This window comes from Mercenaria mercenaria, chromosome 6 (genome assembly GCF_021730395.1).
Source record: "Mercenaria mercenaria strain notata chromosome 6, MADL_Memer_1, whole genome shotgun sequence".
In the NCBI taxonomy this organism is placed as follows: Eukaryota; Metazoa; Mollusca; class Bivalvia; order Venerida; family Veneridae; genus Mercenaria; species Mercenaria mercenaria.
The window spans coordinates 30,894,489-30,918,292 of NC_069366.1; the positions used below are offsets into that span (position 1 = coordinate 30,894,489).

The 23,804-nt window shown below is 32.7% G+C and overlaps 1 protein-coding gene across 1 annotated transcript in view; it reads right to left on the minus strand.

Moving 5' to 3' along the window:
- Window positions 1-23,804, minus strand: part of LOC123549265 (uncharacterized) — a 56,588-nt gene that overhangs the window by 19,502 nt on the left and 13,282 nt on the right. The window contains exon 2 of the mRNA XM_045337202.2: window positions 10,752-10,820. Within this exon, the coding sequence (XP_045193137.2) occupies window positions 10,752-10,820 (69 nt within the window). The remainder of the gene's footprint in view (window positions 1-10,751; window positions 10,821-23,804) is intronic.

Consider the following 23,804-nt stretch of genomic DNA (forward strand, 5'->3'; position numbering starts at 1 on the left):
CTAGAAATGTTGTTTGTAAAAGTGAGCCTAAATCTGAGTAATTAATCTAAATATTTCAGAAAAAAGCATAGGTACCCATAATATCTATGGTTTCTCTTGTATATTATATAAGCTACTGAAACAGTTAAAAATGAAAAAAAAAGTTATCAATTGAACTAAACGTGAGATAAAAACATTTGAATGCACGCGCTATTATCCTGTCAATATTGTAAAATGGGGACATGTTGACAAAAATTAATACTGAAGTTAATATTTGTAAAAAAACCCCTTAAAAATATGTCCGTATAAAATAAATCTAGGAAATGTCTTAAACAGACTACTTGATCAACTTGCACATTTATTTCCAAGGCATTCTAAGGTCTTATTTAGTAACAGAACATTTCGTGCAGTAAGCGCAGCTTCACCTTTTTCCTATTGCAGTTTAACAAGCTTAAGATTTAGTCCTTGTATGAAAGCACTCAGCTCTCTCTGATAGTTAAACGGTAAAATTTCAACTCTTTAACATTTTATCAATCCCGGTTAATGGCACATTAAAGACGGCGTGAAAGTGCTTTCATCAGATTTGAAAACTTCTTCGATAAGAATCGTAGCAAACTGAGTTATTTATGTAACAATTTCTGTTGCAATGCAATGCACTTAAATCTTCCTTGACTGAATTGTAACAATTTATGTTTAAAGAGATTCAGTGCCCATTTTTCATGTATAAGAGTTTATTTTTAGATACTTCATTTTAATGTAATCATCATCAAATTAATTTAACTTTACTAAATATAATTATAAACTGTGTCTGTAGAGCAATATTCACAATTAAATGTCATGCATAACAATCACTTGTTAACAAAAGAAACTTCCAGATTTTTTTTATTGATTTATTGATAATACATATGTAAAAGACGTGTATTAGGTGTGTACTGTTTTGAATATACACAGATACATTAAATTTTATGTCATATATACTTTAAAGTAACTGTTCATAATTTCATTTATGAATTTGGGTCCAATATATATTTACAACACGAAGAAATTAAATATAATTTTACTGAAAACTTCTCAAAATATTCGTATTTTAAATATACACCAGTTGCATGAGCTTCAAATTAATGATAGTTTTATTACGGCGGTTCTGTTTCGAAATAAACGTGTTTTGTTTCTTTTTCTGTTAAATGAGTTTGTAATTACTTATCACTAAAGAGGTTTTCTAGAATCCAGTTATTGATGAAATATGTATTCGGCTTTGGGGAAATCTTTTGGGAGGTCTTTTGAAAATCTCTGGTGAAATTTTGGTAATCAACTTTGACAGCGTTTCTAACTGATATTTAAAATATATTTATTCACATAGATTGTAATATTTTTCTACATTTCTAATAATATTGTGAAAACTTTTGACCCAACCCTTTTACGGTATCCACTGTTTCTACTTGTTTATGTTATGTTATTTAGACGTATGCATGTATGTTTTCGTAAAGGCTGTAGTACGATAGATGTCATTTTTGTCTTACATAATCTAGTTAAAATTATATTGTCTAGAAACTTAAGATTATATTGTGCCTTTGTGGACCTGAAGAAGGCTTTTGATTCAGTTTATAGAAATGCACTATGGTTTAAGTTATTTAATGGTAAAATACTTAGATCTTTTAAAGCTATGTATTCTGTGGTAAAATCATGTGTCAAACATTGCAATGCACTTTCTGATTTTTTTATATATCGATAGGATTAAGACAGGGGCAAAATAATTCCCCGGCATTTTTTGCTCTGTTCGTAGAAGACCTTGAATTGTTTTTACAAGGTAAGCATGACAGCGAACTTTCATTGTACGATTTGAGTATAATTCTTCTATTATTTGCTGATGGCATGGTCATAGTTGGTAAAACTCAACAAGACTTACAAAACTGTCTAAATACTTTACATGAATATTGCTGTTACAGGGGGCTTGAAAAAAATACTTGTAAAACAAAGTTGTTGTATTTCGAAAGAGGGGACCCATCAAATTAAATGAGAACTGGTATTATGATAATAAACCATTAGAAGTTGTAAATAATTTTAATTATTTAGGAGTTGTTTTTAACTATACTGGTTCATTTGTTCTTAATAATCAGTGTATCGTTGGCAAATCTTTAAAGGCCATGAATGTTTTAATGAATAATATTAACAAATATGATATAACTCCATTTATATCGCTTAAACTGTTTGACTTGTTTGTAGGTTCTATTTTAAATCATGCATGTCCGATATGGGATTTCTCAAAGTCTAAAGATCTTGAAAGAGTTCATCTTAAATTTTGTAAAACCATACTTGGCGTGAAACAGAGTGCATGTAACGCTGCAACCTATGGTGAACTTGGGCGTCATCCCTTGTATATAAATAGATATGTCCATATTATTAAGTATTGGTTTAAATTATTAAATACAGATAATGTTATTTTGAAAGGTATTTACCAAAATGCTTTAGAACAATGTAATCATAATGGTGTAAAAAATTGGACATACAATGTGAAATGCCATCTTAACGAGCATGGTTTTTCTGATGTTTGGAATTTACTAGGTCAATTTGATGCCAAAACATTTGTACCCATTTTTAAACAAAGAATTATATTTTGTATTAAGCAAAAATGCTGCAAATAATGTTTTAAACACTTTATATTCACATGTTAAAAAATTTTGGTATTGAAAATTATTTGAATATATTATGTAAAATAGTACGAACTCCATATATCTGCACATAAATTACGTATAGAGTCTGCCGGGTACGGCAGAGACAGGTTAGAACGACACGAACGCATTTGTCAGCTATGTGATCTTAATGAGGTTGAAGATGAATTTCATTTTGTTCTTAAATGTAGAGTTTATAAAGAATTACGTACAAAGTTCATTAAACGTTATTTCTATACTCATACAAGTATGTATAAATTTTTAGAATTGCTACAATCAAGTAATAAATCTACTCTAGTTAATTTGTGTAAATATATAACATTAGCTTATAACAAGAGAAACGAATTATTGCAAGGAATTTAAACTCGTGTCTTGGAAATGCATGTGCGTTTGTTTATATTAACATTAATTATACAACATATACTGCCATTCAGTTTATTATCATGTATTATATTGCCTATACCTCTTGAATTCGTAAATGCAGATTATTTGTGTGCATTAATTTCTGTATACTAGTATAACAAGATTGACATCGTTTCTATTGTGATATCGTTGTAATATTCTTGTAACATCCCAATGGTTAAAATCAGATCTGTTCATTCTCTGCAGATACTTAAAAGTCATTTTGCCTATCACGTGTATTGTATTGTATTATATGTATAATCTCTTGTTGTATTAACAAGATACATGTATTGCATACGTTAATAAAATATCTGTTCTGTTCTATGTATTTATGACGGAAATTAGAATAAAGTGATAAAATATGTTTAAACCAATTATAGCATCGCTTGGCAGCTTCCGGTTTCCAAGAAAAATCTATTTTGTTGTCCTTCATCCCGAATTCAAAGATATTAATTTTGTAAACCTAACCTACAGAACACGAACAGTGTTGCACTTTCATTCTCTCAATCAAACCTGTACTATATTGTTCTTTTAGTCAACGCTTCCGAAGAATATTCTCACAGATTTTATGTACCAGGAAAATGCAAATAAAAGAATGAATCAACGTTTCAACAATAACCATATGTACAATATATTTTTGGTTTACTGTTCAGGGTGAACTACTCTTTAGCATTCATTTTGGGCCATAAATAATTATTATAAGATAATCTTTGTTAACTGACTTTATCGTGCAAAAATATTGCTTTGAATCGTTAATAAAACCGGACTATGTTATCGACATTGTCTCTTGCAATGCATCTTGAATTTCAGTTACCCCGAATTGAACTCGCAGAAAAGCTAGGTTCTATAAAACAGTTAAATGGATAAAAATCTACTCTTTAACATTTTATCAATCACGGCTAATGGTGCATTAAAGGCGGCGTGAAAGAGCTTTCATCAGATACGACGCCTTCTTCCATCATAATCATAACGAGACTTGGTTATTTATGCAACAGATTCTGTTGCCGTGCATTGCATTCCAGCTTTCTTGAACAGGTGTTAAGTTTCATTGACTTGTTCAAAACACGAAAACATAAATCAGATTTTAATTGAAAAATTCTCTGAATCTTCGTGTTTTATGATAAATTTCGGTTACATGAGCTTGAAATTAATGGTAGATTTATTATCGGGGTTGCTGTTTCAAATTTACGAGGTTGTTGTTTCAAAATAAACGTCTTCGCCGTTTTTCCCCAGTTATTATAAATGAGTGTTTTTAATTTTTCATCACTAAATATGTTTATCTTTAGTTCCTTTCCTAGAATTCAGTAAAAGGTGACATTATGCTTTAATCTTCTTCTTATTCTTCGTTTTTTAATGTTTCACTTGAAACACACTTATCACGTGTTCCAGTGCAGAAAATGCGATCGATGTTGACATACTATAATATTTACAGTAACACCTTTAGAAATGCTTTTGAAACTTGCCAAAAGGCAACATGATGCAGCAGCAGGTTTCAATATGTTGTGACCATGTTTCGATAGCACTTCACATTATGGTCAATATCGACATCTTGTCCACCAAAGTCTCCGTCATATGACACAGCTGATATATAGAAGATGCTGACACAACATGCGTTTGTAGCACAGCGTGTTATCACTGACTTAACAACATATCGCATATTTTTCTGTCTCAGTTTGTTTGCCGTGTGTATCAGAGAGATTTAACCTGCTACATTTCGTCTTGTTTGTCGGATCATGAATATCATATGGAACATTAATCAGGTCGTTCGGTTGACCCGAGGTCCCGGGTTTTGACCCATGAAAATCAAGCAAAACTCATATTTGACCCGCACAGAATATGCCCAGTGCGCCAGCTTGACTCGTGGAAATTTACCTTGATGCGTCTCGAGTTTGAAAGTTCTGCCCCTTGTCAATCAAAATCCCAGTGAATTTCAGAATTGTTCGCCAGCACAAGTGGAAGTATGGCAGTAGGCGGAGCGTCGTATGTTCATTAGCTACAGACAGATGTCAATCACGCCACGCGCCGATTGACACATGGTCATCTCGCGGTGTGTATTATGTACAATAATGCCATGTCATTATCAAAGGTGTTTGCTGTGATCAATGTGTAAAAGTTAATTGATAAACAATGAGGCCTTATATTATCGTGTTTGTACCACTTGTTAATTATTTTGTGTGCTTGATAAGATTACATGAGCTGGTTGGCCGTTATACGGTCTATAGCAAAATTATTATCATTGCCGAGGCTTTGTTTGGGCCAAAACAAATTAAATATTTACTTAAAAGCAGAAATTATAAGCGGTATGATGAAAAAAAGAAATTTAAAACGGGTGTTTTATCAAGAATTTTAAATTTGTACTTTCGTTTTCCATATTTGTCACTCGTTTTCGAGACCCCCATTTTCGGACATTTTTATCAGTTCTTACACGATTTTTCTAGTACAATCTAAATAAAAAGCCAATAAAAAGTCTGTATTTAAGAAAAATATGATCACTGTTTGAAAAGCAGCTCTTATTTTGAAGAATTTGCCGAGAATAAAGTCATGCAAAGGCACCAAACCCCACCCACTTTAGGCAGTGTGCAAAATAAGACAACTAAAATATGAATTGCTTAAGAAAATCTGTAATGACTAATGTACTTGTTTTAGATAAAGTATGTGGGAGTTTCATTAATAACAATATATCTTGACCCCTGAAAAGCTGATCTTGACTCTTGAAAATCTGATTTTGACCCTTGAAAATTTAGGCTGAAGAGTCAATGACTCTCGAGTTTCAGAACCTACCGAACGCCCTGATTAATAATTTCTGCTACAGCTGGTCAAAGGTATTTTTGTCGACTTAAGTGTCAAACTGTTATTAGGGACACAATTTCAGCATACAGATTGCACCAGCTTTGTGCTGTTGCATATGTATCTGTTTCTAAGCTAATAAAAACACTAACTAAATTGACCGCTTGTGAATAGTACCATTACAAATTAACAGCTGATTTGAAAATATCGGAGTCGATGCAGAGTCAGCAAAAAAAAAATGATGCGGCACTTTCAATAAAATCGCTAGGAACTGATGCGTATTTTTTAAAAGCACTGAACAGCTGACCAACCTCCTGCAATGTAACCGCCTCCGTGTTAGCTTCTACATAATTACCAGTTTTGTAAAGGTCGTGCGCAATTTGTAAAGAAAAAATAAACTGAGTTTCAGTTTCATTTTTCTTGATATTACAGTCTTCATACCGGGCACCTGCATTTATTTTTTCCTGATGATAAAATAACGTTTTGTGTAAAAAATACCTGGACGTCATGAGGAGATTTTGAAGATCTTAGATCTTAATCTAGCGTTAAATGTATCTGCAAACGGATGCCACAAATTGATTGATAGTTATTTTTAACAAGATAGAAGTAGTCCGTCTAGATGAAAAATGAGTAATTTTTCAGAAAAATATAAAAATATATAAAAAGAAGATCAATCATGACATAAGCAATTAATCATACTTTATTTATAATACGTTTTTGATTTTTGTGTTTTTGATCTTATAAAAATATTTGATAAATATTAGAATTTCGTGACATATATTACTACGCGGTGGGTATAAGATGCGCGCGCATGATTCATTGTGTTGTCACATTGGTGATATTCATTCGCTAAGTTTTGAAATAGTGCAGACTGACTGAAGGGCAATAAACAGAAGAGATGCAGTCGAGTATTTCCGAACTGACATTTCCTAGTACTGATAAACCACACAGATGAGGAAAATGGACCAGATACAGATTACATATATCCGTTACGTGTCAAATATCACGAAAAGAAAATCTTTTAACTGATTATTTCTTATCAAATAGTGCACGTTTATTCGGTGCAAATATGCAGTACGAGTGTGCCACTGAACGCATTTGTTGTCTGAAAAGCAGATATATCAGTTTAAATGTGAAATGCATCTGTTGTGTATCAGTGGTGGGTCTTATATACTTATTTTTGAAAAAAAAAAGAATTGTTTTCTAATCCAAATTTAAAAAAAATAAAACACTGAGAAAGGAAAAAATCTGATTTTAAAAATATATCAAAACTTAGACGCATTTTGTGAAACTGTTATAATTACATGTATAGAATGTTCTCTTAATTTATTGTTTGATTTGATTTTCTTCTTTTCTACGCCAACATGTCAGTAAATACTTTTACACTTTACATATAGATACAAGTAAATGTACATTCACCTGAACTTTGAAACATTTTCGGAAGCGTGGGAGGCGGAAAAAACTAGCAATAAATGTACTGAAATTGAAGATCATAATAATATTATGATATGTAATTTTAAAAAAAATCATTCGAGACGAGTAAGTTACATATCTTGCAGTTTCTTTGATGAAACAAAAAAAAACTCTTATATTTGACGACAGCTGTTCAACTGTGCGGGGTATATAAATGTTCAGAAAAAAAACATGTAATCGAAATATTTGAAATTAGAAGCAAGATACAAATTTCCGTAAAATACCATTAAATTCCTAATAACAGATTATCACGATAATTGCACAAGAAAACCACTTTCGTTTAAGATTTTTACACTGACGATGCGTCCAATGATAAAGCGGATTTGAGATTGTGACTGTTCTGTGTCAAATAGCTGAGGAACAAAAAATATTTCAAACGATTATTTTTATCATGTTAATTGAAAGGAATGCACCGATTAAAAGGTGTTTATATATAGTTGATGAGAAATGTTTCAGTAACTTGAAGAAAACGAGCTTAAACAGTTCCATATAAAAACAAACTTAGTTTAATAATACTAAAATAACTAAAACAATTAAAAAAAAACAAGGGGAAATCTGTTTCTGATAGATTTTTTTTATATATTGATTATTCAATGAAGTTACTGTTTCCAAAGACTGGTTCTTATCTTATTACTGCAAGTACATTTAATGCAATCAACGGAATGAAGTGCTTTAAAGATGTTTTATACGAGAAACATTCCTTTATATTTGATTGAAACACACAAAAACGTTTCTGTCATCAAATACTTATAGAAATAACGTTAGTTGTCAGTTCATATAAATACTGTATAGTCTCATACAGTGGTAGATACACAAACTGGACTTTTACATGCTTGTTACGTATACATATTGTATATGACAAATTACAGTGAACATAAGTGCGAGAAATGTACGGTATGTTCAGACAAATTTTTAATTATTTGTTTTTTAGCATAAAGGGAATACTTCTGTAGCACGGACTTGCACAAAAGCTTAGTAATGGAATGACGACAATATCTGAATGCTTACAGATGTAACAACAATTGTGCATTCAAAGAACATACCTGCAGTTAGAGGCTTAAGCTAGGTTTTAACAGATTAGTGCAATTAGACAGCAAAGAACAAAGATTTGTATATCGACATTACGAAAAATCTTTCTTGGAAGACGGGACTTACCGACACAGTTGTGTAAGTCGAAGACGGTTAAAAATTTTAACAGACTCGTATAATGAAGAATCATAAACCTTGTGAAAGAGACCAAAAATTGGAAACAAAGTTGCACAAGTTATCATAACAAAGTCAATCATTATGTACCGTCTGTCTCATTTGCGTAACGTCAAGACGTCGTATAAGAACGAAATTACAAAAGGCGTTTATGACTATTAGATTCTATGTGTTACTAACTGATGTTACGGAAGAAACATGTACGATGTATTGCGACTGTACTGCCCAAAAAATACACAAAAATATCAGAACTTGTTCTTAGAACAGTTAGATACAGGTATAGAATATGCATCATAAGAACGTATAAAATTTTAATAGGCCTGTAGGACGAATTGCAATGAAACCTGTTTTCATTAAGATTTTGTTAGATTATCACACTAACTTGTAGAACACTAGAACATGCCGGTGTTTCATCGACCACTTTATCCATTTGAACGTCCCTGTCACTTTTGGTGTGTTAATAGGGTTATGTTATAATGCGAGACACAGCGCTAAAGAAGTTTTCGCCTAGACCGAGTTGCTCTAACATCTATTCGCTGTTTATGCTGTCTGCTGGTCAAATTCTTCAGATACTATCATGAAAACTGATAGAACTGGCATTAAATCTGTTAAAATCTTATTGATCTAGAGTGTGCATCTTGATGGGTTTTACTCATCATTATTTGACGAAACAGATAAATAGCAAAACATCCACTGAACTAAATAGGTTTACGTTTGGAGCATTACAGTCCTTTAAGAGTGCTTTTAATGTTAAATTGAATGACTTTCAAACCATTTATGTTATGTCTATGTTTGCTCTGTTTTCTTTGCTAAGATCAAGATCATTAAAACAGACAAAAGTCTATGAACTTTAAAGACTTTGCAAAAGGTCTATTTCATTGCTATTTTAGTTACCTCAGGAATGGAACCGAATTTTTTTGTTCACTACCTAACTGCATTAGATATGTTACATCGGAAAGAACGTACTAAATTAATATTCAGCGTAATTGTATGAAAGGACACACATGGTGGTACGGACACTAAACATAAGTTCATTCGTGACCGATATATATTATGTAAAAAATTCAGAACTTTTTCTTAGAACAGTTAGGTTTAGATATAGGATATGCATCAATTTTTTATAAATCTTATGGCGTATTGCAATGAAAACAGTTTTCATTAAGATTTTGTCAGATACCAAATTAACTCGTACGATGCTAGAACATGCAGGTGTTTCATCTTTAAATAATAACAAAACTTTACTTATTCGAACGCCTCTGTCACTTTTTGTGTAATTATTGGTTAATGATTAGACCTGGTATACTTTTAATTACAATATATGAGAGTTGCAACATTAAAGAAGTGTCCATCTGGACTCTATCCATTTGTTATGCTGTCCGCTGGTTAACTTTCAAAAGCTTTGCTGTTTCAAGCACTATCATCAAACTGGTAGAAATGAAACTTACCTGTCAAAATTATAAATTTTATTGTTCTATTGTTGTAGCTTGCATCTTGATGTAGTTTCATCGCTATTTGAGGCAACAGATAAATAACAAGCTAAATGAAAGCTTTACCAATATATGTTTGGAGCAACATGGTCTAGGTGGAACAGACGTACCGATACACTTTCATTTGATGCGATTGCAAGAAATGGAAGGGACAAAAGGACGACTTAGGGAAAGGAAAACACATGATTAAACATTCATGCTGTCTAAATAGGACACGGCTAAAGGAATTCCCTATAATATAAATAACATACAACTAAAATAATATCTACAATATGAATAACATAAAACTAAACTATTGTCTGCAACGTAAATAACAGACAACTAAAATATTGTCTTCAATACATGATATCAAACAAATAAAGTTTTGTCTATAATATGAATAGCATACAACTAAAATACTGTCTGCAATATAAATAATATACAACTTAATTATTGTCGACAATACGTACACATACAACTTAAATATTGTCTACAATACAAATAACATACAACTAAAATACTGTCTACAATATAAATAACATACAATTAAACTATTGTCTACAATAATATATCACTAAACTATTGCATACATCGTTCATAAAATACAATTTAGATATTGTCTACATTGTGAATAGCATACGGCTGAACTATTGCGCCTACATCGTAATTAACATACAACAAACATACTGTCTACAATGTTAATAACATGAAACTAAAAAAAGTGTCTACAATATGGATAACATACACATGAAACAGTATATATTTCTCTTACCAAAGTCGATGCCACTTTGCAGGGCTGATATATAAGATAGGAGCACACAGATATATAGAGGTCTTTGGTCTGAAAGAGAAAGAAACAAAACTTATTATTTTTGAGCTTGGCTCCTATTAATGACGAAGGAAATATCTTAACAACAACTAGTATTTAGAATTCCATAAAAGAGTTTTGTCTGTAAATAAAGTAGGAAAGGAAAGATTTAAACGTTGATTTTTTAAGGATGCATAGGTTATTTATTTACTTTGATTCTCTTTGCGCAGATACTTGAATTGAGTAATGATTCAAAAATGGCCACTAGGCTGTCTTCACGTATTCTACTATGCTAATAACTTAATAACACGGAAACGTTTGCTCGTAGTCCTACGAGGCTCTGGGACGGAAAGTTACTGTGAAATCATTAATATTCGCGGGGGACTAATTTTCGTGGATTTCGTGGTTGGGTCAATCCACGAAATTTAATCCCAAAGAACAAGTAAAATTCCCCTTAATTTTATGTTCAAAAGTTGAAATCCATGAATTCATATCCCCACGAAATTGCCGTTTTGACCAAAACCACGAAATTTCATGCCCACGAAATTAAATGATTTTACAGTATGTGTTAAAAGAGCTGGAACTACTGCCATCGTTAGAGGTAGCTTACATGTTGTGTCTGAACACTTGATCTGTGATTCAAGCAGATATAAACAAACATTTATTCCATACATCATATTTTTATTCCGATTTAAATCAGATGTGAAACCAAAATGTTTACTCATATTTGGCGCCATATAACCTGTACTGTGCTGGTGCCCCGTGAAACTCGAATCCAATTACTTCGTAATGATGCATTCTGTCGGATCCTTTTAACTACCTTATATCTAAATTACGCAATGTGCTGCATTTTATCAGATTTGCTTCTGACAGTTTTGCTGTGCTCGACTGATTTCATGGATTCGTGTTTCTTGGCCATGAAACTAAGAATAATACATATCTCCCTTGATTATATCCACAGGTCAACATTATTATGATAATTTCCTAGAAAACTGTGCTATGTCCGGTGATGGAGTTATGGTCCATCGGAATTTTACAGAATGCTGTTAAGAGACTAAGCATGAACACAGGCTTTAGATAAACAGAAATATACCACTAATGGTTATTTTAAATGGGATAAAAAGATATTCCAGAAATACTCTACGCGATTTGAAAGTCACTGAATATGTAAACCAAAGGACATATTTCAGTATCAGAACAAAACATAACGGTATTAACTTCATTTTAAGCATCACTTTACATGTGTGTATATTTAACAAAATAAAACATATATCAACTGAAACCACATCAACATCAGTCATGAATAGTTATTTTACCAAAGTCATGATATTCTGCAGAATGGTTTAACCGTAATCAAACTAGTGTTGTTAAACAGATAAAAGTCGCCTGAATTTTCTTCCAATGTCTATTATTACAAAGAAGCAATTATATTCATCTTAAACATATCGTTCTATGTTTATACTCTTTCATTTGCCAGCATTTTTCATATGTAATCTTAAATTCCTTAAGATATTAGTAAGTTTTTTTTGCTTCAACAGAACAGAGTGGTATTCTCAGCCAATTTCTAAATGCACGCACAACTGTCATTTTTCATATTCTTATTTACTAATCTATGCTCTAAGCTTACTTTTTTGTTAAGATATCTGTAAATGTCATTCAAATGAAAGTGAAATATTACAGACAATTTTAAAGACCTATCTTTATTAGAGAGGATTTCTTTGATAGCACTATTATATCAGTATTTTTTTTTTGCTCTGGAAGTTAAGCATGATTTATCCGTGCACGCTGTGCATGGCACCCGGTTATTTGTTATCAAATAGGAATCTTAGCTTATTATATTTTTACAGTTAAACATTTGTTAAGCGGCTGTAAGAGCACATTCATAATACAGATCCGTTCCGCCCAATACTTTCAATTAACTTCCGCTGTTAATTTCATTGTAATTCCACGAGCGGACTACTTAATGAGCTAAGCACATGGCGCTGGTCTTCACTCACAGTATAGAATTTGTAGCATGCACTTCTTCACATAGTAAACACAGAAACACGTATGATTAACATGTAAAATAAGACAGAAGGTGATTTTCCGCTAAGGGATTGATGTTTTTTCACTCTTCTTCGTAATTGTTTGCATCATTTTTGTCTGACAAATTACATTTTTATTCGCGGAGTGATACATGGGCCGCATGTCCATATGACACGGTATTTACAAAACGGTAAGTATAATTTGTTAAGAGGTAAAAGTGTGGAATGCCCTCCATAAATCAAGAATTAAGGATTTCCAGGGTTTTCACAGAACTACTTCGCTTGCTGATTTATCTTGTCGGCAAACAATTCTAAGTTGTCATTCAAAAAGAGCGTCCGTCATTGTATGTAAAAAATTCATGTTTTTTTCACCTTCTCTCTCATTCTCTCCTGTTCGGAACGCATTTTTCATTCTGTCTGTATTATAGTATTTCTTTTGAGATACTTTAGAAAATGCAATGGCGTAATTGTTGTGCATACGCTTTTGATTCAAACAATAAGTTAACAAATTCAATTAATTCTTTGGTTGGATTTAGCGTCACAACGACACAATTATAGGTCATAAGGCGACTTTCCAGCTATTGATGGTGTAGGAAAACCCCTTTCTTAAGCCAGCACATGAAGAATTCAAAGCCCAAAGCGGGATAGAACCCACGTTGGAGAGAGGCAAGTGTTTCGAAGTCACTGGCCTTAACCGCTCGGCCACGGAGGACCCATAAGAAATTAAATTAAGTACAGTTGTATAATTGGCGTTAATTTTAGTTCAGTATAATTATGTTTTATCACTGTATAACCCTTCTTTGGAAAATGTTGTAGATGAACAACTATCTGATGAATGTTTAAAAGATATACCAAATAATATGGAGAGTACGCAAAAGTCAGTATACAGGATTTTGTCCATGAGGCAACATATTTTTACAATACAATCACATGTTGGCAAAGAAATACATAGGTATTGTCATATGCATCTCCTCTCTTTTATTTTGTTGCATAGGGCTTGGTACCCGGCTTAACATCCGAACTTTAATAAGAATAAGGAAGTAGTACATTACTACCTAATTTTGCTTAATTTTGATCCAGATTCATTTCGAAATTTATATAAACATACAGGTAGATATATTCATTTGTTATATAGAAGTAGTTTTTTTCCCCCCATATTTTACTTATTCTACTCAATATGTTTATTCAAGTCTTAGTAGTACTTTCATAAATGTGTGATTATTTCACGAGGAAATCATCTTCAACGGTGTGACACTACCTACAATGTCTTTCATTTAAACCGACGTCAATTGTTTTCGAAAAAGTTTAATTTTAATAATAATTTAGTGCCTTTGCAATAAATCTAGTAAGGTGCCCTATAGTTATATCCTTGTGTAAATGCCCCGGACAAACAAAATTGACAACAAAATAAAACAGAATATAAAATAACAACACATGATTAAATCCTTAACTGCCCGATATTTTTTGTTGGGTTTAACGTCGCACCGACACAATTTAGGTCATACGGCGACTTTCCAGCTTTGATAGTAAAGGAAGACCCCAGGGGCCCCTCTGTGCATTGTTTCATGACGGGTAGGCGCCTGGGTAAAACCACAGACCTTCCGTAAACCAGCTGGATGGCTTCCTCACATGAAGAAGTCAACGCCCCGAGTGATGCTAGAGGTAACTGGCCAATAAACAACTCAAAACACATCTACAAGAGACTGAACAAAAAACTAGCTTATCAAAATATGGATATACCTTACAAATCTAGCTTTTTTTCTGTTCTAATGATTAGCATCTACATGTATGTACCCAGAAATGAGCCACTTGATGCAAAATCAAGTCCTAAAAATGAACATTATCTGACTATTTCAAGGTTGTTTCCATTATAATTAAAACAAGATTCATAGGTAAGGCATCCCCTTCGTACATATCTACACCCAATGTTCAATTTAGCAGTAATTTTACAAGACAGCCTTCTTTTTATAAAAATCCATGGCATCTTTAGAGAATATTAAAATATCATCTGCATAAAGCAGCTCAATAAAATTAACATTTATACCATCAAAATCATTTGCAGTAAAAGATTTGATATCAGTTAACGACAACGTAAATAAGAAAGGAGATAAACATTCACCCTGTATAACCCCTAGTAAACATATGAACTCCCTTCCAAAAGTACTTTTAATTTGACATCTGACATAATATTGTTGTACTGACATTAAAATATCAAAACTTTTCCACAGGTATCTAATTTTATTAGTTTGTAAGGCAGATTAACTCTTACAACGAAATCAAATGCTTTCTCAAAATCTATAGAATCACAATACCGGTAGTTTTGAACAGAATGAATGTTATGGTTTGCCAATGCATTTATTTTTCAACCTAGTATAAATCGAACCAGTTATTCAACATCTTTGTTAATAGTTGATCTAATATATTTAATAAGATAAGTTCTCCTTAACAAACACAACGTTTCGTATATAAAAGAATGCTATTCCCCTCCAGCCTTCTGCTTGAAAATAATCGTATTTCAACAAAGTATCAAAATATGGTTCAAATATTGGCGCAATATTAAAAACGATCCATTTTTTGAGCGTCCAGGCCGGTGTGTTTCCTGTACGTATCTACTGTGAAATGTATACTGCATTTATATACCAGAATTATATCAATATAGTTTTAACGGAATTTCTGATTTTAATTTACATTTTACTTGTACACTCTTGTGTATTTTAGTTAGCTGAGAATTATAAAAGTAATGTGGTACATTAGTTCTGAACAATCCTTTTGTCCGTCAAAATCAGTAATTTATTTCTTTCATATTGATATCATAATCTGTAATCTTATTCTAAAATAAAAAGGAAATAAATCTGCCAATCAATTTTACATATTTTCTATTTGCCATTTTCTTCGAAGTTGAAAACTGAACAATAGTTTATTACAACAAGAAATCTGCTCAAAATAACGATGCTGATCTTGCATGATATCTGATAGAGCACGAATGAAAACAACATCATTTCATTGCCAAAATAGCTTGTACTTCTATCAAAAAGTTCTTGTTTTACATAGTGTTTATAATAAGCAGTATTGGAAGTTCTTACATTCCCACTTTAGTAAGAGCCATAGCATGTTTCTGGAAACTCTTATCGCAGCAAAGCCAGCCATTTGAGATATTGCATTCCGAAAGGGCGATTAAGTAATAAAGTTAATTGGCGGTGAAAGTACTTATCAATTAGATGTCGAAACCGCATCTGAAAGCGATTTCAATAATGTCAGTTGAAAAATGCCTCTGCGGTAAGTTCTGTGGAACACTCCTGGAGGCCCATGTTGACAGAAGAACCGAGAAGAATCATTTATTAACATCACCTTCAATTATATCTATTTCTTCAGGGGACCATACATCATACTCAAATTTATTTTCACCGACTGCAAGATGATAAAAATAATTTGATATAAATTCTTCTGACTACTTTTCCAGGAAGCTTCAGCAAGCACTAGGCAATAACTCAACAGAATTTAAACTTAGGTTTGTTAGGAAAATCGGCATATATCATTAACAGTTTTAAGATGAGTATGGCCAAGACGCACAAGAACACGTATAATTAAGCACACTAACAAAGTGTAAAATACATTTTAAAAAATGTGCGTGGTATAACAAAGTAATATACACATGCGGTTACTTTAGATGTTGTGTGTGTTCGGATTTAGTGTTGTTTTTTTTTCAACATTTTTTTCTGTCATATAAACGGCGGTGTCTACTTGTAGCAGTGAGCACAGTGCCCAACTTTATAGTGCTGCCTCACTGGATTATCACGCCATAGACATGTGACATGATACCCAACCAGTCATTGCACTATTCTCTTAATGTTGAGCGCCAAGCGAGGAAGCTACTATTTGGTATGACGCGGCCAGGGATCGAACCCACGATTCCCACCGCACTCGAAGCGGGCACTCTACCACTAGGCTAACGAGGCGGTCGCTTACTTTTAGAAGACGTATGATATTCACTAAGGTAAGGTATAAAATACATCTAGAGGTATTTAGTTTTCTGGACAAAAAACTTCGAGCTCCAAAGAAATCTTGCAAATGATTTTTAGGAAAAGAAATCGAACTATGTATTTTTATAGATTATATAAAAAAGAATTATGTTTTTAGATAATAATCAGACAAGCCAATTAAATATGCTATCGTTTGTTAAAGATTACAGATAATTTTTAATTCGAAAATACTGCCTTTATTCTGTTCGACAATCCAACTGTGATTGACTGCACTGTCTAAACTGATCCATGCCATATTTAGCAAACTGTAAATATATCACTATAATCCTGACTCGATTAAGTTTCATCGTTTCCATCGTTCAGATTCGTTAATTCTGGTTTTCAAAAGCTTTCAGTTCTTTCTTTACCTATCACAGGTAATGAAATTTATGCTTAATTCTGACTGGAGTTCGTTGCTTTAATCCTTGAATATTTTTAACTTTCTTTTTATATAACTCTTTTGTTCTTATATTAGGACAACGTGTATAAACATGTTTTTAAGACTTCAACAGAAATATGGCATCTAATTTCCAACAAAGTGAAACCTGGCTATTCCAATGTATTCCAAGACCCAGTCTTGTTATAAGCAACTTGTCGTAAAGGATCGACACTTCAGAGCAGAGCCATATAACAAAATGATAGGCACAACCATCTTAGCCTAAATAACTATAAGTAACGATAAAAAAAAAAGAGTTGTATCTTTTTAGTGCTAGTTTTGAACGTGTTTAACAGCGTTTCACTTAGACCCGGTTTTTACTTGTACTAACGACAAAACATCGCAAAAGAGAGAAAAACGCATAATTATGGTGAATAGTGCGATTGATCACGGTATAAACAAATGGGTCCCGTATATACATGTATATTTATTCTTTATTATAGTCTCTTCACTGTGCATCAATATACAGCGTACAATGTCATTCATTTATGAATTATAAGAGACTGCAACAGATAAAATTTACTTCTACTACAAAAAAAAAAAAATGGCAAACAAAATTTTCTAAATTGTTTATCTTAATATGCAGTTGGACGTCGGTCCAGCTTCTATTTCAAACATTTTTACATGTTATTTGTTTCTCTTTCCTGGTGTTCTTTTTGGTTCATTGCCAACTTACAAAAACCGTCATAAGTTTAAGCTAAAGCTTCAGGCTCCGTGGTAATTAAGGAAATATTCTGTACTAATTAATAAACCCATCACAGGGAAAAATAATGAAAAACTGTAAATAAGATAGAAATGGTAAATTAGTATTAAGCACATATAATTTCTTTAACTAAAGTTCGTTTTCGTAAATAAACCTTTATGTAAAATAAATTACGTGTTAAATTGACATATATACCCAGATAATCAAAGAGGCTTTTGACTAAAGTGTTGACAACTGATACCCAGATTACGACGGTTTTTCTACAAGCTCAAAGTAACACTTGAAGTACTGAAAGAATATTAGAACGAAAAACATTCAATTATTTAGATAATTTAACATTTTTGCAAGAAATTGTGATTTCAGAGAATTTAATGCGGTAGACACATAAACAATATATTTGGGATTTTGCTGTCTGCTCCAATAAAGAATTGAATGAAAATGATTAAAGACAAAAATATAAGTATTAAGGCAGATCTGTTTGAAATATTCTTTTCTGTTGAAAAATATCAGTTATTCACGCACATGAAAGGGGCTGGGGAATGAAAACTATAATGAAATAATTGAAATGTAAATAACTTTCTCCTCTTGATAAAGAATATAATGAAAACATTAGTATCAAATTGGTATAAATACCGCAAAAATTATCTGTAGTATAATTCGTTTAGAAAACTTGTGTTCGTGCAAATGAAGAGTTCAGCTAGACATGAGAATGTTTCAACTAGGGTATCAAAGAGGATTTAGACTCAAGGGTTGATATAAGACTCGGCTAATGAAAGTTTATTTATCAGAGTGGAATAACACCTCATAAAAGACACAAAATGATGTTTCACAATTGACATCGGGTTGACTGAAATCAGCGTTCAAGAATATGGTCTTTCTGTTGTCTCTGGGTTATTTCTAAATTCTAAAATTCGCAGGAAAAAGAATTGTGATGATCGGTTTTAGAAAAACTAATATCCCTCATGCATTATTTTTTAAATATTTATCATAAGCCACGTTTCTCACCGTGATTTTCAGAATTCGTGTATTACACCTGAAAGTTGTTTTTTTGTGGTGTAATCCGAGTTCACAACTATTCAACCAATAGAAGCATACCTGTAAGCTTATGATGAATATTTGAGCAGTGCCATGAGAAAACCAACATAGTGGGTTTGCGACCAGCATGGATCCAGACCAGCCTGCGCATCCGCGCAGTCTGGTCAGGATCCATGCTGTTCGCTTTTAAAGCCTATTGGAATTGGAGAAACTGTTAGCGAACAGCATGGATCCTGACCAGACTGCGCGGATGCGCAGGCTGGTCTGGATCCATGCTGGTCGCAAACCCACTATGTTGGTTTTCACATGACACTGCTCATTTGTTGAAACAAATAGTCCTGCATGTAGCATAACTATTAAACTGTGAAATAGACTTATGCGAAGAAACCGCTTCCAAAGATTGCTCTTATATATATATATATATATATATATATATATATATATATATATATATATTTGAGCTACCTAGAATATAACCCAGGCTCTGGGCTATACTCATGGCAATATATGAGCCGCAACATGAGAAAACCAACATAGTGCAGTTGCGACCAGCATTGATCAAGACCAGGATCCATGCTGTTCACTAACGCTTTCTCTTATTACAATAGGCTTTGAAAGCGAACAGCATGAATCCTGACAAGTTCGGATCACACTCGGCGATTGCGCACCTTGTTTGGTCCGACTCAAGCCGAATACAGTATCCCAGATTAAGTTACTGTTATATATTTACTTCCAAGTGTTCAGTTATATAAGTTAAACGCACCATTCTCAAAAAAAAAAAAATGTCATTCAATGTTATCTTTAAATGTAAAAGTATTTTACTTTGCTAAATATATAACGTAACTAGCGGTCTTTTTATGACTAATTGAAATAATTTGAAAATTTCAGCAGAGAGTCATAGAAGGACAATTTGTGTTAAATTATTTTAAATCGGACAAATGGTTTAGGAGATGTCGTTTGAAGACTTTTCTCCTTTTTAATCTCTGGTAGCCCCTATGTGCAACAAACGGAACCGTTTGAATAACAGCCAAGGAAAATCCAGACTATACATGATTTCAGAGAAGAGTTCTTTTGAAGAAAAGTGTGGACATACAGCCGGAGGACGAACGGCCGACGGACAGTCAGTGATCACAAACAGCTCACCCTGATCCCTTTTTGTTCAGGTGAGCTAAAAAAATGAAACCTGTTCGTAATATATTTTTTACCAAACATAAGGAATGTTTTGTAAGCAAGGAGTATTAAAGAGACGCGGACAACTGAACGCCGTGTTTACTAGTACACAATCTATTTGTACTACTATATTTATAATCCATTTCTTTGATGTAATAAGTACTGCTCATAAGATTCTTAGTGTTTTTACACTATATTATCTAACACGTGTCATTTTGTCATTTTTTGACTATGCTTGATGGAATAAAAAACTTAATTTATTGTGACAGTGCTGATGATATAAAGATTATCACTTACGAAAAGTAAATGAATTGTGGGATATTAACGAATACGCACGGACATAAATCAGACAAATAATGTGCAAGAAATAAAAACAGAATTATCCAGTAAAATCTGGATCGTCATAACTCGTTTTTATTGTTTCTTACAGAGAAACGTACTTAATAAAGTTGTCTCGCATGTCCAGCATGATGTTTTACCACGAGCATGTGTTCTGCACGTGCAAAGCTCGAGACATGTAATTGAACAGATCGAAACGATTAGTTTTAATGGATTTCTTGACATGATCCTGTTAGAGGAGTTTATGTCAAATTCTACAGGATGCTGCGAGAAAATCCTCGGTTCATGGTTTTCAAAATAAACATAATAATCCATTAAATCCCTTGCACGAAAGATCTTTTTAAACAACGAGAAAAAACTGGATGGCATTCGCGTCAGTGTAAACACGGCAAGCTCTTCACGGTTGTTAGGTACTTTTGTTAGAATCCTGCGTAAAACATTGCTCTGTGGTAATCAATGTTGTGGCGTACTCATTGTAAATGTATTTGGTTTAATGGGTAAAAAATACAGCAGTATTGGCCAGCGTTTTGATAAAGTGCCGAGTGCAATTTTAACATAACTTAGAAATTAAGAATAAGTTAGAAATTGCAAATCACTTTAAAAAGATTTAACTGAAACAATCCTGAAAACCCGAAGATGCTAACCATCCTAACTGAACATTACCGTTGAAACTTATGTTTGAAACGACAAATTTGCATACTTAGTGTTTGACAGTCGTGTTTGCATACACCAGTCATGAATATGCAAGCTTACGAATCGGTTCACTAAAAGAAGTTGATATTTTGTATATGATTTCTATGCAAAGTTTATTTTGTTCTTTAATCAAGAAGATTTACAGAACCTTATTGGCATTAAACGAAGTTTTCTCTCGTTAGATGAAACTTAATTACGTCATTTTCATTTCATAATAAGTTAAATGAACGCATTATTATGCACATATTATAAAGAATCTATGAATCTAGGAACTACTGAATATTTTTCAAATTCTTTTGCATTTGTAATATTGAATGACTCGACAGAATTGAAATAGTTTTATGGTGATGATGCTTCAAACTTAGTTTTCTGTGTTGATTTCATAGAGACAAAAACACCTACTTCAAAAAAAAATTTAATTACGTATTTAATAATTAGTGAGGAAACCACTTTTGAAACAGTTTTTTTTCTTCAGATAATTATATTAAATAGATATATGAATAAATGTACACCAACTTTGCTCTGAGAGAGCGCAAATCTACTGACCGCGGGGTCATGAGTTCGATCCCCGGGCAAGGTTTATGTTTTCCGTAGCGATGGATAAAAGACATCGTATCTGAAATCATTCATTCCCCACCTCTGATTCATGTGGGTAAGTTTGCAAATACATGTACTTGAGGACAGTTTAGTACTGGTACAGAATCCAGGACAAAAGGTTAGGTTTACTGCCTAGCGTTACCTAACTGAAAAAGAGTGCTAAACTCAAAGTTCATCTAAGTTAAATAACAGTTCTGTATTATACTTTTGGTTTCCTCCAACAATAACAACATCTAAATCTATCGGGTTCAAATTTGAACGGAAGCGTAACGTCCCACAATTAGACATCCCATTTTACCAATGTAGTTACAGGATACGTTTTTACGCCTTTGGCATAAATATCCATTATATAAAGTACCAACTGATTATTGAAGAAAGCACTTCTAAATAAAATTACCACCCGGGAAGAATCGAAAGGTGATTCCGCGGAAGACAATGAAAGAATATTTGATATCGTTATATAAATATTCACAGAAGAGTTCTACAAACAAGAATATCAAACAATAATGAGAACTGTAGAAGCACCTGGCAAAAACCTCATAGTAAATATACCAGAGTGTGAGGCAAATTAGCTAATATTAGTGCAATCAACTTAGTTAATTGGCAAGGCATTTGTTTATTTAGACAATTATAACTAATACTGGTTTTGAAAGATTTGATACCGACATTCTAGTGGAAACTGTATTGAAAGCAAACAGGCTATCGGCAATACTGATTACAGTAATTATCGAATGACAGGCTGGATTTATAAAAGTGGCGGATAAAATTTCCTTTGAGAAATACGATTCAAGGGTCGTTTTTAACCTGACACCTTATGAAGAGAGCTCATTTTGTGCATGCGCAATAACTGCAATTACATAAAATACAATGAAAGCTCAAAAGTGATTCTTCTAACGAAACGAAAGATGCTATCATTTTGTAAAAATCCACTACAACAGTTATTTAGTACTTAAGAGTTTTAGGGAAAAAATGGGATTTTTTCTTGATAATTTAGAAATGCTTATGAACTGTCTCGAGCGTTTTTTTTTTTATCTTACATTATAAAATAAATTTGTTACACTCAAACAGTATTAAAAGTCTTTAGTCTTCTAAAGAACAAAAATCATAAAAATCATGAAAATGCAATTTTATTGTAATGATTTGTGAAAATCAGAGCGCTTTGCGCTTTTATCGCACACTGATAATAACTACATGGAACGATAAGTGGATTTTTATCGTTTTCAATTTGAAATTTTATAATAATCTCTAGAAATGTATTCAATTCTAGGAAAATTACTAGAACTATATCAATTTATTATAAACAAAGGTCAACCACGCGCATGTTTTTATTAAAACATTTTTTTTCAGCTATATATGAGAAGGTACGGTAATATTATTTGAATTTTTGGATAAAAGCATAAAGATCATCGTATGATTCTGCAGTATGTTTAACAAACAATCAAGACCTTCGCGTTGTTTATCGTCTAATTTACCACGGTTCAGAGTTCAGATGTGTAGGAATTGAACCACGAGGGCGTTAGTCCCAGTGGTTAAATACTGAAGCATCTGAACGATGATGATTCTGACATGCACGTTGATATATTTCAATAAATATTATGCTGGAATTCATTTACGCGAGAAGTAATGTATCGGACGTCAGGCGGCTACATGACGTCAAAATTGACGCCATAATGCTCTCTTACCGGTCCGTGCGTCAACCGTTGTTTATCGCAGGATATATTGCGTTTGATTTTCTTCTTTGTTTAACTGGAAATCAATTTGAGCCATGTTAGAATACTGTTTTTTGACTTTGTTTCCCAACATTTACAAGCTCTTAACAGTAAAATAATGGTTAAAGTTTGCTTTTACATGGGGGGATGGGGTGGGGAAGGGGGTGGGGGTGCTAAAGAGCATCTCCCGGACAAAAGAAAAACGCATTGGTATAGTACAGTGAGTGATCAATTACTAAGTAGTGCTTACAGGTATATATCAAAAAGAAACTCCATTTATGTTATAATATTA